Source organism: Prunus mume, linkage group LG5 (assembly GCF_029339155.1).
Source record: "Prunus mume cultivar Tortuosa linkage group LG5, ASM2933915v1, whole genome shotgun sequence".
Lineage (NCBI taxonomy): Eukaryota > Viridiplantae > Streptophyta > Magnoliopsida > Rosales > Rosaceae > Prunus > Prunus mume.
The window spans coordinates 11,652,150-11,667,826 of NC_142702.1; the positions used below are offsets into that span (position 1 = coordinate 11,652,150).

Here is a 15,677-nt window from a genome sequence, read left to right on the forward strand (position 1 = left end):
AGTTAAGTTTTCTTACATCTCCTACAAATTTTTTGAAATCATTTAAGCTATTATATTATTCAAACCACATAACATTTACTTAATGTGCTTTCCGTTTTACCATTTTACTTAATGATTAGTTCTTTTTTTCCTTTATAAATGGGATAGTGGAAATTCGAACTTGGAACCTTTTATAACCTTAGAAAGAAAAGTACCACTAGACCAAATAACTAGTTGGTGATAATCTAACTCTTTGTAAATTAAACAAAACAAAATCTTTGAAAATTAAACAATAAAGTCCTTATTTTTGTCAAAGTTAGGAAGGGAAATGGGGGAAACTCACACACACATATATTATGGGGGCTTGAATTGAGAACCACTTGAAATCACACCAAAAAACTTGGCCAATCCAATTGGATTGGATTTCAAGTAAACAATTACCTTGAAAAATTCGTGATTCTCTCAATGCAAGACTCCTTAGAAATTAAACAAAGTCCTATTTCAAGTGACTATTTACCTTGAGCATTTCTTGATTCACTCGATGCAACACTTTAAGATAAAGTCTAGATACATGCAATCTCTCACCCTCCAAAATAAAAGTATTTTATACTTATACCTTTTTAAAATTATTTAGGCTGAATTAATTATACTGTCCCTTGAGACTATGGTTAAATTTCACATTATCTCTTGAACGTCATGATGACCCACATTGCTTCCTTAAACAAAGTTTATTGTCAAGTCCGTAAATAAATCTGTTAAAATCGATGAAGTGAGTCCTACATGGCTCCTCTAATTTTTTTTCTACGCATGAGCCCATCAGTGACTTTGACGAAAAGTGACTTGACCATGGGTTGTGGGGAAGGATAAAGTGAAACACGAAACATCTGTCAATGGAACAAGACGAACATTGACTTATGTTATGGAAGCTGTGATGTTGCTTACGCTTTTAACTTCGATTATTCATGATGGGAAATTGCTCAACTTTTACTGGACCAACGTTCCTTTCAACAACCCAATTTTCATATATATATATATATACCTAGACAAATCATCATCATGCTTCATGAATGACTTTGATAATAATAATAATATATATCCATAAGTTCTATAATATCTAACCCCACATTAAAACAAAAGCATCACATATAAAATACAAATTAATTAATTAATTAATCAGTGATTGATGGCTCAGCTTTTTGCTTATGTAAGCATCTTTCTCTTAGTTTGTAGATCAGCCAATGCTCAAGCAACCCAGTTCTGTGCTTATGCCTGGAATGAATTCAGCAATTGCCTGAGGTTTGTTACAGGTTTATATTCTGACCCCTCAGCCCAGTGAGTCGGTGAGGACATTGAACATGAAGGCCAAAAGTGGTGGGGTAGCTCCTCGCAATATATGCCAGTGCATTGAGGACATGGCTTTTGTATATGGAATTCCTTTTGTAGCCTCCATTATCCAAGATCTTCCCATGAAATGCAATGAGCATCTTAGTTTTCCTATTTCTAATAGCATGAATTGCACCCAGTAATACTCTCTCTCTCTCTTTCTCTCTCTCTCTCTCTCTCTCTCCAGCCCTTGTCAATTATGCGGGTATTGGTATGGTTAATTATGTTGGGTTCCATGTTCCATGTTAAAATCCGTTATCAAATACTCTCAAAATAGGAAATGGGATTAACTAGAATGGAGTAGTTGATCCAATTCCGATTTCTTGATTCCCTTGTGTAAGTTTCTCGATTCATGGCTTTCCCGACTCCTGTAAACAAATATTCTCTACCAAAAAAACAATATTAATTTAGTCACCAACATCCGTGGCACATGATGAGTGGCTAAAGGCACTATTACTGGTGAATAATAGTACAATGGACACAAATAACTATGGTCGTTAGCTATTATTGTTTTCTTGCAGTGATCGGTATAATAATTAAGAAAAATTAGGTATTGTTTTCTTCTGGTCGTCGCTCGTTGCTGGTCGTCGTTTGATTTTGGGAATAGGTTGGAACTGCTGAAAGAGAGAATGAAGAATTGGGTTCGATCGTTGGTGTGTTCTTAGTTGGTGGTTGTCGCTGTTAATTGTCGCCGTTGATTTTCGCCGTTGATTATTGCCGTTGGCTGTCGCCGTTGGTGGTCGAGATTTTAGGGTCGGTCTCAACTCTTCGCGCGACCAACGGCTGTTGGTTTGGTTTAAAATTAAATACCGAAATTTGATAATAATAATAAATGGCATATCCTGTAATTTTAATGTTCTTTGATATGATTTTGGTAAAAGTAGGTGTTAGGTTTTTGTCTTTGGCCTCATGTTAATTAGGTAAATTGTATATCTATTTTCCAAATTACTAAACTATATAGTGTCTTAAAATGAAAGCTCCCTTTTTTTTTTTTTTTGATAGGAATGTATACTTCTCTTGACGTCCTAAATTTGTGATAAATATTTATAGAATATATATATATATATATATATACAGAGAGCTTCCATTGATGGGATCCTCAAATAAGCTTTATTTGAGGACACCCCTTGTAGGACCCACTCCGGATTGTATTTCACTAATCCAAACCGTCTATTTTGTAGATACACATTCAAAGATCATCTCTACAAAAAATCACTTGAATCCGATATCATTTGACCACTCAATTGAGTTATTGAAAATTTTAGTACTTTCTTGAAGCACCGTGTTCATTGATTTTGTAGGACCCAATTGGATGTCTAAACAGTTTCCGATTTGTCTAATTTTTTGTAAGGATGATCTATAAATGAAGACCTAAAAAATAGATGGTTTGGATCATTGGAAAAAAAATTGTAGGGTACCCTAAAGGGCGTCCCTCAAATAAAATTATTTGAGGGATCCCTCAATAGAAGGGGTATATATATATCTCATGCCCCTCGTAAAGTCAATGGTGCAGCAATCCCTGAAACTACAATTCAATAAGCCCCTCGTAAAGTCAATGGTGCAGCTAGTCTTCGTGAACGAGGCTCTGGCTCAATGTATTTAATTACTTTTACAAGGTACATTTCAAAACACAAGATCTAGAATCTCTCTCTCTCTCTCTCCCCGACTGACACGTGGCGACTAAAGAGAGAGACATCTCACTGCAAAATCATGTCGAACTAAACCCTTTCGAAGAAGTAAAGAGCTGACTATTTACTTGCCACCATAACAAAGAGAAAGCACGCTGAGCATTGTACTGTCGAGAGGTCGAGAGGTCCTTCCGATACTCAAGATACCTTTGTATACATGAGCCACATTTCCAATACTCAAGATACCTTTGTACTGTGAGTCGAGAGGTCCTTCCGAAGCCAGAAGTTAACAAGAAACGAGTCAATAATAATCTGCATCAGTAAAATTATTTGTCAGTTAAAGAAAATTTAAGAAGATACAGATGAACGGACGTAAGAAGAACCTGATTTAAGTGTGCTGCAACACAAGGAACAACAAGCAAACCAGATTCACCCAGTGCACCACCAAGTTGCTCCACTACAGCCACCATTACAGGCAGAGTTTTCTGTGAAAAGCATGCCAAGGCATCAACAATCATTGATTGCATTAAAGAAAAAAACTACTGATTTTGTTAAGCAGTTGCTTCTTACAAAGTCAAAAGTTGACAGGTATCCTAAACAAAATAGTCACTTAGGCCTACAAGAGATCTAAGTCTCAACTTCACCAAGGATGGGGAGTTAAAAAGTTGGAGAGCAAACATATTTCAATACTGGCTAGAGAAAGTAAAAATTTGAAAAGAACGATAATTTTTTAGTTGAAGGTATGCATATCTCTCACCTGGCTCGCAACAAGGAGAACAGCAATGGCATTTTCTTTCTTGGAAAACACTGATCGACTGCCACCAGAGACAGCTGAGATGCTCTTTAGAGCAAGAGCATTAAAGACTAACAAGATGAGGTGCAGAAGTCTGCAATAAAAGAAGAGAGATCTTTTCAGTAGGCCAATGCATTTGAGCCCATCAAGTTTCTAAGACACCTATCTTGTGTGCAATCCAAATACATCACATATCGTTTGCGTTTAATTGTGGTTCATTAGAACATCTTCAGCCAAAGAATGTCAAGCAAATCTACTCATTTGAGCGCACTAAGGGTTTAAAAGATACTGGAAACAAGTCCAATAAAGAAGACCCAGAGTAACAATTCGGATTCAATATTTTTGAGAAGAAACAAACCTTTTATAATGCTAACAAAAATTACAGTGCCAGTGGACAAGGTGTGCAGTCTAAGAACGTACAAAAAACAAAAGAAAGAAAAAGAACAGACATAGAACTAGTGTATCAAAAATAGAATAATATTGAATCCAAGAAGCCCCGCAAGCACTTCTACAATTTGGCTTCGATATCAATTCTACTGGCCAAAGACCAATATATTCTCAAGCAATATTTGTTGTAGGTAAAGTATTATTGCTTCCAAATTGAAACATGTGAACAAAAATATAAACTGAAACTTCAACGTGTGAAATAGCTCCATTCAATGAGAATGAAAGTAGAAATGAGGTCGCCGATTGTGATGGACTTTAAGCTAGGTGGGCAAGATTGGTCTAGTCAAATCTACGCAATGTAGCATGTAGGTTTGCATAAGCATGCCCTATCCCCTTGGGTTAGTAGGGGCCCCCATACACTATGAGTGGGAAAAAAAAATTTGTAGAAATGATGTCTTACACCCTACAGACTAGTTAATGTTTGAGAAAGCATCATACATGTCCCTAAAGATTCAGCACCAAGTTCAGATATTTTCAAAGTTTCTGAAGGAGGATTTCTCACCTAAAACATTCTGCATGAAAAGAACTAGACTGGCTAGAAGTTCCTAGAAATAATTCAAATTTGTACTATTGCATTAAAGCATTAAACTAGTGAGAACAAGAAGAAATTTTTTTTTGAAAATTAGGGTGAAGATCATACACTCCCATTCCAATAGCCACAAGAAAAACTGGAGGCTTAACCATCAACAGCAGTGACCTCGACCTACTAACTTGTATCCATGGCACCTGAATAACCATCAGATGTTTAAAAGTTTACAACAACTGCAATTTAAAACTTAAGAGAAACGAAGATGTCCTACAAGAACCAAAGACAACACACATTTCCCATAATAAATTAAAGTGTCAGCTAGGATATGTACATTTTAGTATTTGAACTGGCTTGGGGCAACATATTAAATTCCACATTCTGAAGAAATGAGAACATTGTGACACAAGAATTTAACAATTTTTTTCCATTTAAACATAATGATCGTATCACCAGAACATCATAAATAAATTAATGAAACATGAGAATGAACTACATATCAAATCAGCAATGAATAAAAAGAATGCAGTGCAATAGACTTTGAAAACATAACCACCACCAGAACATTTTCTTTTTTGACAAGTAAATTTCATTCCCAAAAATCAAGAATTACAACACCAAAAGCTCAGTACAAAATAGACCATAACAGCAACCAAACATATACAATTACAGTCTCAGGTTGTTCAAAAACTTCATAAAAAAATGAAAAGGTTCCCCATTTTCTTTAAGGACAGGATGCACAAAATAGAATGCTTGAGGACCCCAATTGGGGCCTACACATCCTTTAATCATCTGTTGCTTTCCTTCCATACGCATCCACAGTGAAGCAATCAGCCAACACTCATGAAAGCCCTGCTAACTCTAAACCCCTCAAAGCCCATAACAAATCCACTACTTGACATGTTTCCCAGTTACGCAGATATTTGAGAAAGGGAATGTCCCAAACCATATCCTTGCCGAAAAGACTGAAACTCAAAAATCACGGCAAATTTGCTTTTATGCAATATTGTAAAGTATGCGGGGAAGACATCTGCCATGGATGATCCCCGCACCAGACATCTGACAAAAGGCGAACCAGGCCACCATCCCCGCACCTTAGACCTAATGAGTTTGTAAACTCTGTAAGAAGCATCCGAACCTTTCCCGATACCTTCCCAACACCTATCCTAAAACATTTGCACATTGTGCATCTTTGCTGGGTACCAACCCCTGACCCAACAACAACTAAGTGGGAAAGCATCAGTCTGATATAAGCTCTTCTTTATTTGAGTTTTTTTATGCCAAATACCAGAAGATCCCAGTTTCCTTAAAATGGACTAATACTTAAACTTCAGAAGACCCAGGAGAGAGAAACATTACTCTGCAAGAATGATAATTATATAAAACACAAATTTCATTGAAACCAGAAGAATAGTGCCCAAGAATACATCGAACTGATAAACCACAATATGGCACCAATGGGCTACATATCCAAACAACCTACACAGTCATAAATGCCTTGTACATAAACTAACAAATATCATGGTGAAGAGGAAAGTAAAATAGTACGACAGAATAACCAAAATTAAAAAGTAAATAGAAAAATATAAACCAGGATATTGGTCTTACTAAACTGAGGAAGACTGCACTGATCTTAGAAAAAAGCTTACGGTTTTGATCAACAAAGTCTGCAACACCTGTAATGGACATTTAATGAGGACTGACTAACAAAAGATAAAGTGTTCAGACATTAGAAAATTGACTAAAATACTGATCTTCTTAAAGTTTAGCATGGATGTCAGAATTCTTCCTGTTAGTTTAATCAAATTATGGTTTCTATACCAGATCAAGCCTAAAATAGAAGTTATTCCAACCCAATGTCATTCTACATTCATATGCGGGTTAGCTTTGAAACTATTTCAATCAGAAGGACCTATAGTCTCAAGAGTGTTTCTGGTATGTTCGAGGCTAAGCTTTGAAGGTGAGAGAACCAGTAAAAATTTCTAATGGGTGTGGACAGATATCCCTCATTCCAATGCTGAAAATTCCTGTCCATTTCACCAGTGGATGAAGGCCTTAGGCTTGACAATGTAGAATGGTAAGTTTCTCACTGATTCTTAACCTATTGCAAAGTGTGCAAGTTTTTTATACAATCAAATCAAGATTTTGAAATTTTAAGAAATGTGTAGTGAATCATGAGTAGGACTGTAGTTTCTCAAGAATAGGATAAGAAAGAGTAGTTTGTGATTTAGGAAGTGGAAGTTTGGGAGTTTTAAAATTGTAACGTTTGGTTACGTTATCGGAGAATGTTTCTGAGTATATTTTCAGAGAAAGAAAATGAGATTCGAAAATGTGTCTGGTAGATTAATTGGAAAACAGATTCGGAAAATAAAAATAGTGAAAACATGTCTGGTAGGGCAATTTGAGGATAATAATATGTGGGTTATTTTTCAAGTATATTTTTGCTAATTTTTGTTCTAAAAAAAATTTAAATACAGGCTAAAAGTATTATAAACAATGAAAAATGTATAATTTGAGAATAATAATGTATAATTAAAATAAAATAAAATTTCTAATGTTAGAAAAACCTAGATAATAAAATTCTATTATCTTTAGTTTAAAATAAATATGAAATTGAATATTATATGATGGTTTTATCATAAAATTAATATACACTGGTGTAACAAAATAAAATAATGAAGTGCAACGAAAAAAATGAAAAATGAAAAGCAATCAGACCAATACACTGGGTAGAAAACAAAAACAATAATTTGGTGTTTTCAGTTTTTGTACATGAGTTTGAATTTGTTTTTAGAAAACGAATTCCAGTGAAAATGAAAACAACATACCAAACGCAGTTTTGGTAGAAAATGAAAACAGGGCCTTGAAAGCATTACTGAACGGCCCCTAAAAGACTTTCCGGTACTCTTACATATAGAAATTATTGATATTGTTGTCCATCTGAAAAACTCAGAGGCCAATCGTGCAATCTCCATTCTAGAATAGTATGTTAAGCATAAAGTTAATATCAGGGTGCGATGTCACTATTTCACATCAATCGTTTTGTGTGCGAGGCCACACATGCACATGCATTTGATGTTTATATATAATGATTGTACTTGTGTACATATGCAAAGTGTATGTATGTCTGTGTATCTATAAGAAATTATTTAGAATGAGACTGATAGCCTGAACTGTATTGTGCCTCATTCTTAGTACTCAGTAAACAAATACCATTCAGGTCCTAAAATTCATATGAAGTTATTGGCTGCCACAAAAACAGTCCACAAAATTAGACAACATCCGAAACAGAAAGAAGATAATAAAATACTCACCTCTGAAGTATTCTCGAAAAATCTGTTCAAGGAAAGGACAAGTAACTATGAAAACGATAAAACACCAAAGAGAGTATATAATGTATCTTTTCAAGAGGCAAACTAAACAATTTCTATAAAAAGGTAAGAAAAAGGGAAAATTGAAAAACACATCTATGCTTACTTCAGTAAATAGTTGATAAATCAGAAAGTCAGTTTTGTTAGAAAGGAATTGATTACCTTCCCCAAGATTAGGGGGATCAACAATGTTAGAACAAGACTTTTGAACAGTTGCTTAGTTGGAACAGATACACCAACTCCACCAGCTATGTATTTTGATATAGAAAATGGGACCTATAAGGATATATGGTGTTAGCGTATGCTTAATGAGATCAACTAGAGAACTAAATCAGTTGCTGTGTAAGCCATACAGAGCAAATGCTGTTTTATCAATCCGATTCTATATAAATAAGTGAATGCAAACATAAATTGAGAACACTTGGGACTAGAAAACTCACAATCAAAATTCCTAAAAGGTTACTGATCACAGTAAGGGCAAGAGCAAGAGCAGAATTGGCCCCCGCAAGCTGCATTTGAAGAACACAAACCTTTAGCTAAGCCCAAAACCTAGTACATACTGCTAAAACAATAGCAGGAAAATGAAAATGTTCAACCAAGATCAAAGACAAAGGAATTAGCAACCTGAGCAAGTGCCACTCCACTTGATAGTGTAGTTGGCATACAACAAAATATTGCAAGCCCTACAACAACAAAGAAACTACTTTCAATTAAGATTCAGGAATAACAGATGAATGATTCACCATGATTCTGCAAATTCCAAGCTAACTTACACAACAAAATTAAGTATTTGCAATCAAGCAACGACAAACAGGACCAAAAAAAATCTGCAGAGTTTGAGCTTAGCTGTTTTGCTAAAACGAGCAACCCTAAATGCTATACCCATACTCAAGCACCTAAATACCATACTCAACCCTAAAACGTTTTTGTCATTGCCTTGTCCAATGGCCATAGTTAGTGATACTAAGTGACCTACTATCAGATTCTTGTCATAAATTTCTATCGCATGGGAAAGATCAATTTAAAAGAAGGATAATTCTCCAATTTTCATAGCCAGATAGGATCTCTCAAAAAAAATTAAGCTCTGTCATTGAAGCAAGCTATAAACCACATATGCTTAGGGGTGATTGAGCTAATTTAGTTGATTTGATTGAGCTCATTTGGATGACTTCTAGGGCTATACAGGAATTTTTCATTGAATTCAAATTTATTTGTTTATGGTATATAAGGCAATGTAAACTTTTTTAGAAGAAACCACAATTTCATTACAAACTTTCGTACACAACAAGCCTGAAACTTCACAGCAATTTCATTCAGAATTTCTCGAATATTTAAATAACAGAATTGCCCTCTCAACCAACACTACAGGTGAAAATAAATTCAATTGCCAAACCTCTAACAAACTCTGGAGGTTGGAGCTGCAGTTGCAATATTATCCTCGAAAAATATGGAGTAAGTAATAGAATGGAGACCTGAATCATGGAGAGGATTAGCAATATGTAACAGATCTAGCTAGCATTAATGAAATGTCAATGCAAGTGGTATCCATAAGCCTCAGTTTAAAAATGGCCTAGGGATTAATTATATAATAACATATTCAGAAGCAATGGAAAATCAATGCAATCCACAAATCTCAGTTTAAAGTTGATAAAGTATCAGTTAGGAAAAAGAAAAAAATCAAGTAACACATCTTAAAGAAACAAAATGAAGATAAACAAGCTCTCAGTTATGAGATATGGACCCAACATCTTTCACCAATCTACAGATATTAAGGCATATAAGACTGTAGCTTGTTATAAGAAACAACAGAGATTCAATCATCGTGCCAGTCAGCAGGCAACTTGAAATAGGAGAGGTCAATGAAGACAAGGGATTATATTAGTTAATCCAAAGTCATATTTTTCAGTCGCAATGCTAAACAGATGAGATATACACAATACATAAATGATATAGCATAGCATAAGTTTAAACCACTGGATGCAATAACATTCTAATAAAAGATTACATGAGTTTCTCCATTTTCCCCAAACATCTAAAGGAACAAAAGCATGCCCTAAAAAAAAATTTCAAATACAGTTATACTTGATAAGAAAGAAGTTTTTAAAAGCAACATATAAAATACAGAAATAGAGACATTGATCCACTCAATACTATGAAATGGATGCTGTATAAAGACACGTACCAAATCTGTCTTTCATGTCTGAGTCTAGTAAGTATAGAGTTTATCAACAATAACATCTATTCAAACGCAGGCCCTCTATGCATTGCATACTAGTGTAAGATATGTGTGTGTATGCGTGTGCAGCTGCGTGTCCATGTGCGTGTTCATGAGTGTGTACCCAAGAACATGCAAAAGAGAAGGACATGAAACATTAAGGTCATACTAGCCCGAAGATTCCAGCAGGCCATGCTTGTGCAGCTGCAACAATTTCTCCAGTGTGCAAGGTCAACCCTATAGAATCGCATTGAACAAATTAGGCCCATTATTAGTATAAACTAAAGAAAAATCAAACAGATTGGAACCAGAGAAATGCAGAATTCTAACCTGAGATGATAAAAATCCCAAACGTGCTAAATTTTGACAAAGAATACGTATCAGCCAGACAACCTAGACTAGGATTTGCCATCCCTAAAGCTACTCCACCAACAAGAGCTGCATATAATATTGCACAGACATTTATCAATAAAGAATACTAAACAACAAAAGGAATGTGATTAATTATGATAACACTGTGAAAACACAAAACTTTCAACCAAACATAGAAGTCACCTAAGGGAAGAAAATTATTCGACACGAAATTCGACAATGGTTTAGCCCAACTCAAGCCCTTCACTGAACCAGAATCTTTATGAGCTTTCTTTCCATCACCATCTATCTGAAAAAACATTCACATTCTTTAACCAAGATGATTAAACAGAACATATAATTTTGAGACTTATCATTTGGGTACCTAAATCCTAAACCAAATTATCAAAAATTTCCTTCAGAAATTCCAATTACACTATAACCATGTCCAAACACCAAGACAAAGCAAAATTAGAATCATTATTGGTGAGTTACCAAACAGCGCACAAACAAGTAAACAGAACCTGATCGGACTGTTGGCAAGCTTTGACGGGTCTCGAAATGGAGCGGCTAAGTTGAAAATTGAAACGGAATGCGGCATGTTTGGACGGAAAATGTGGGATTCGGAGAGCAAACGGCAACGATTTGGCGGGTCGAGGTGTGAGAATTAGGGCATGGATGGTTCCCGCCATGGGAATTACTGCAAAAGTCAAAACGTGTCTCTCTTTTTTCTTTTCCTTTTCCTTTTTGTTATCAGAAAGAAAAACGGCTGAATTAAGAAAGAGGAATGCTACTCTTTAAATAGTCTATATTTTTAGGTAATAAAAATTAAATTAATATATACGTTGGGCTCATAGTATTTTTTTCTCATTCAACAAAATAGTTTTTAATTGGATTTTTTTTTTTTTTTTGGGATAATGGTTGAGTTAGTTGTTTGGATGGAAGATGGTCATGTTTAGTTGTCTTTTTTTTTTTTTTTTTATAATCAAAATAAATTTCAATAGATAAACTTTAATAGCACAATTAAAGACATCAGCATGACATATAAAGTATCAAGAGAGGAACAAACTAACATGAGAAAAACAAAATTAGAGCGAACAAAAGCCGCATTAAAACTAGCCCACATCATTACAATTAACCATAAGTCCAAATAAAGGCCACAAACTCAATATGATCGAAACCCTAAACCAACCCATGAGCCTAAATGAACCCTCCCACCACCATTTGAATAACTGCAATCATGGCCACCTACCACCGCATTCGTAACAAATCTAGGAAAAATATGATTTCCAGCAATCTACCTGCAAATAATAGCCAACAAATAACGAAAACAAGAACCCTACCGAGGAACAATTGAGTGATTTGCAGCAACCTTCGTCAAAGACGATGTAAAACCAGAAGAGAACATAAGCAATCTTAGAGAGTGAGTTTTGGGAGAAATATTTAATTGAGAATATAGACTAAAATGAGTTATGAGGAACTTCAATCTGAGCATAACCCAGAAGAAATCACCACAAAGGGGGCTTCTTATTCAAAACGCCCCAATAAATTATTCACTAATTCAAAACGAAAAGATAAGAAGAGAAGAGGGAGAGGAGAGGCAGTGAAACTTCTTTCTCCTTCCTCCCCTCTATAGAGTTTTTCCTTTGGGACTCACAAAGGGAGAAAGCAACTAGGATTTTAGAGGGAGTAAGTCTTTGGTTGTCTTCTATTTAAATGATGATGAATAAAATTTATGAGCTTCTTATAAAAAACAAAACAAAAAACAAAGTAGTTTTTAATTGGAAATTTTTTTTCGGTCATGGGGCGGATCAAGGAACCCGTTCCCAAACAAAGGTAAGGATGAGGAATCCTTGATTTTATGAAGGCTGGGATTGGAGGAAAATGCTTAATGAGGATGGGATGTGAATGACATACACCCTCGATTGGACCCATTGTCATCCTAAAAAAGAAAGAGAGCTCAAAATACACTTTATTTTTTATACGAGTGATACTTTAAATTATTTTAAATTAATCTAATTTATGAAAAATTTGAGTTGACTATCCCAAAAAGCAACAAGAGTTCCCATCCATCAATTTTTATTTTTTCTTAGAAATAACACCCATCAAATTATCAAAATAAAAATAAAAAATTTACCTAGTTAGAAAACTATCACAAAGCAAACCAAAATAAATTTACCGTAAAGGGATTGCTATAGGGGCATTTTTCCTTTGTTTTGGTCAAAAGCATGTTTCATTCATTCCCTATAAGATTCATAATGTTAAATAAGGACATATTTTGTAGTTGTGGGACGATAATGCCCTTATTTATTTATTTATTTTTATATTGCCTTAGAAAACCTTTGCTTTTCATATGGTGACAGAGAAATTTTCCTTTCGCTTTTTGCATAGCGACATGGCTCCACTTTCTATTGTAAAATACCATGCAGATGATCTCTTCATGCGCATGAAAAATTTCCCGAGGGCCTTTCCGACGACACACTTGTTTAAGATGACCTTTAAGACAAAACTTATATTCCTATCGTAAAAGGACAATTATGTCTGACCGTGATTAATTATAATCATAAATAAAACTATCTATTCCTACAAACAAGAAATATCCTTGGAAATACTTCAATCACTTCTGACGACGCAAGAAGGTTGTCGGAAACATAAACTTATTACTGAGAGAAGAACTAATACTCTCCGGTCATTGTAAATTTTATCATCAAGAAAGACTATATCCTTTCAGAAATACTCTGTCATTTTTGATATAATTACTCCTCGAAAATAAGCACTCCATCTATGACGACCATATCTTTTGTCATTAATATTGTTGGCGCCAACTTTTTTTCCCGCCAAAAACCACACATTTTAGACAATCAACGAGACTTTTTTCCGACAGCGTATCTGTATGTCGGAACTACAAAACATCGTGGTGACATTTTTCCGAGGGTTGTTATTTTGCGATCGGAAAAAATGTTTTTTCCAAGCGTATTTGTGGCCCTCGGAAAAGCTTTGTCGGTGTGAGGTGTAGTGTCACACCCAAGTATTTTCGGTTAGGGGGAGAGCCTTTGATTCAATAGTGGTCCCTGTGATATTTCAGCTTTCAATGGTTTAGTGTGCACTTAATTCGAACCGATGAGAGAGAGAGAGGTCAATTCAGGTGCAATAATGCATTACCAAAATGAATAGATGAATCCAATTTAGACAGAAGAATGACTTATTGTTTGAGTATCATTCAGATTTTCTCTACATCCAAACAGAAAAAGAAAACAACCAAAATTTATTCATTAAACTAACTGATAATGTGACAAAATCACTCCATTTAATCAGCTGACGATTAAAAAGGTACATATAAAAATATATTGAAAGAATTAATACAAGAAAATAATTTCCAAAATTAATGTTTAATTCATGACCATAATCATATTATATGCAAATGGAACCTTTGCCGCTCTTTTTATTTTATTATTATTTTTTTATACCGGCGATATTGGAGAAGGGTAACAAAAAGAATGAACCGAATTGCCTTACTTATTTTCAGTATAATTTGCCTGCTACCTCAGCTGAGAAAAGAATCTAGCAACTTCTCTGTAGGCTAAAGAAATTGAAGAACATATGAAACCCACCACAATAAAGAAACAGATAAGCGTGAAGTTGCAGATGGGTACATCCACCACTCCATGCATGCATGCTTTGTCTGAGTTCACTCGACGAGCACATGCTCTTATTTATAAGCCATGAAGCATTAGCTACCAGCATTACCTCTGCTTCCATTTCATTTAATTCTATAGCAGGACTGGTTGGTGAGGCACTTAATTAATTCTGCGTCAATCTAACTCCTTGATATTAATTTTCTGTTTTTTTTTAAATAAATAAAAATATCTTGCTTTAATCTTCATTTTCTTTTTTTTTCATACCGTTACTGGTTCTGGTCATAATCAGTAGTTCTAACAAGACCGTGGTCGTATAATGATCGAAATTAACGTGGACAAAAGTCAAAAATAAAAAATAGTAAAACAAAATTAAAATTATCCCATCATCATGTGTTTTTAAGGCTCACCAATATCTGTCGTATTCAGTATTGAAAATGCGCCACCACATATACCCAAAAAAAAGGGAACTTATTTGCAGCTAGTAATCGTACCAATAATATACGCTTTTGGCTTTGTTACTTTGGCAATCACAGCAATCTCTTGTTTTCTCTCTCTAGTAGTTGTGACACAGTAACACTAGTACCTCCCTTCCTTTTTTTTCCTTCTTAAAAGTCTCCTTAGGGTTTTGGCCCCGTCATTGCTTCTCGCGCACGATATCTTGCCCTAGCATTTTTGTACGCCTGTGTGGGTGGTTGACTGTTCTAAAACTATTTTGGTCTTTTGAAGTTCGTTTGGCAAGCGATGGAGTGCATTTTGTCGGGTTTCTGATGGAGGTGCGAAGGGACTTAACTAGTGGTCTTGCGATCTCGGTAGAGGAAGCAGTGGAGATTGTCAGTTTGGATAATTTGGGTGGACAAAAGGCAAAATAAAAAACCAACAAGTGAACTACAAGGAACAAATGCATATGAATTATTGGTTCAAATTGAATGAAATGTATCGATACATAAACGATGCCCTTCAATGAAGAATGGAAGCATCACTATTATTTTTTATTATTTTTTATTTCGCTTCTTCTTTTATCTTTATCATAAACTTAGCAGTATTAGGTTCTCTAGATTTTTTTTTATTTTTTTTATTTTATATACTAATAGCAAATCGAACTTTTGATTATAATTAATTTCCAGTTGGGTTCTATGCATTTATTTCATAGATTTATAGGAAGCTAATATGTCACTAATTTAGAGCTGTGAAGAATAAATATGAACCAAGATGTTCACAGAAAATTTCTAACAAAGTTTGATTCTTTTTATTTATTTTATAAATCTAGGACTTTAAGTGCAGAGATAAATGCACTTGAGCTACAAGTCTCTTACATCAAAAGTTTGAACATGCTTTTATCTTTATTA

The 15,677-nt window shown here is 34.8% G+C and overlaps 1 protein-coding gene across 1 annotated transcript; it reads right to left on the reverse strand.

Annotated features, from left to right (window-relative positions):
- Positions 1-2,858: 2,858 nt before the first annotated feature.
- On the reverse strand, positions 2,859-11,472 carry LOC103331184 (Sodium Bile acid symporter family). Its single transcript, XM_008233793.3, has 14 exons — positions 11,218-11,472; positions 10,898-11,003; positions 10,673-10,780; positions 10,512-10,579; positions 9,521-9,599; positions 8,752-8,810; positions 8,568-8,636; positions 8,290-8,403; positions 8,071-8,092; positions 6,365-6,432; positions 4,871-4,956; positions 3,748-3,877; positions 3,374-3,475; positions 2,859-3,302 (listed from the first exon to the last, which is right to left on the reverse strand). The coding sequence occupies exons 1-14, from the start codon at positions 11,383-11,385 to the stop codon at positions 3,228-3,230; spliced, it is 1,254 nt and encodes a 417-aa protein (XP_008232015.1). The 5' UTR covers positions 11,386-11,472; the 3' UTR covers positions 2,859-3,227.
- Between the last annotated feature and the right edge of the window lie 4,205 nt (positions 11,473-15,677).

Bases quoted from the DNA above. Each gene is read 5' to 3' on its own strand.
- LOC103331184 (XM_008233793.3), bottom strand. From the start codon at position 11,385: ATGGCGGGAACCATCCATGCCCTAATTCTCACACCTCGACCCGCCAAA. The intron at 8,811-9,520 runs GTTTGGCAATTG...TTGTTGTTGTAG, and splicing joins ACCTCCAGAGTTTGTTAGAG to GGCTTGCAATATTTTGTTGT. The intron at 3,303-3,373 runs GTTCTTCTTACG...TTACTGATGCAG, and splicing joins TTGCAGCACACTTAAATCAG to ATTATTATTGACTCGTTTCT.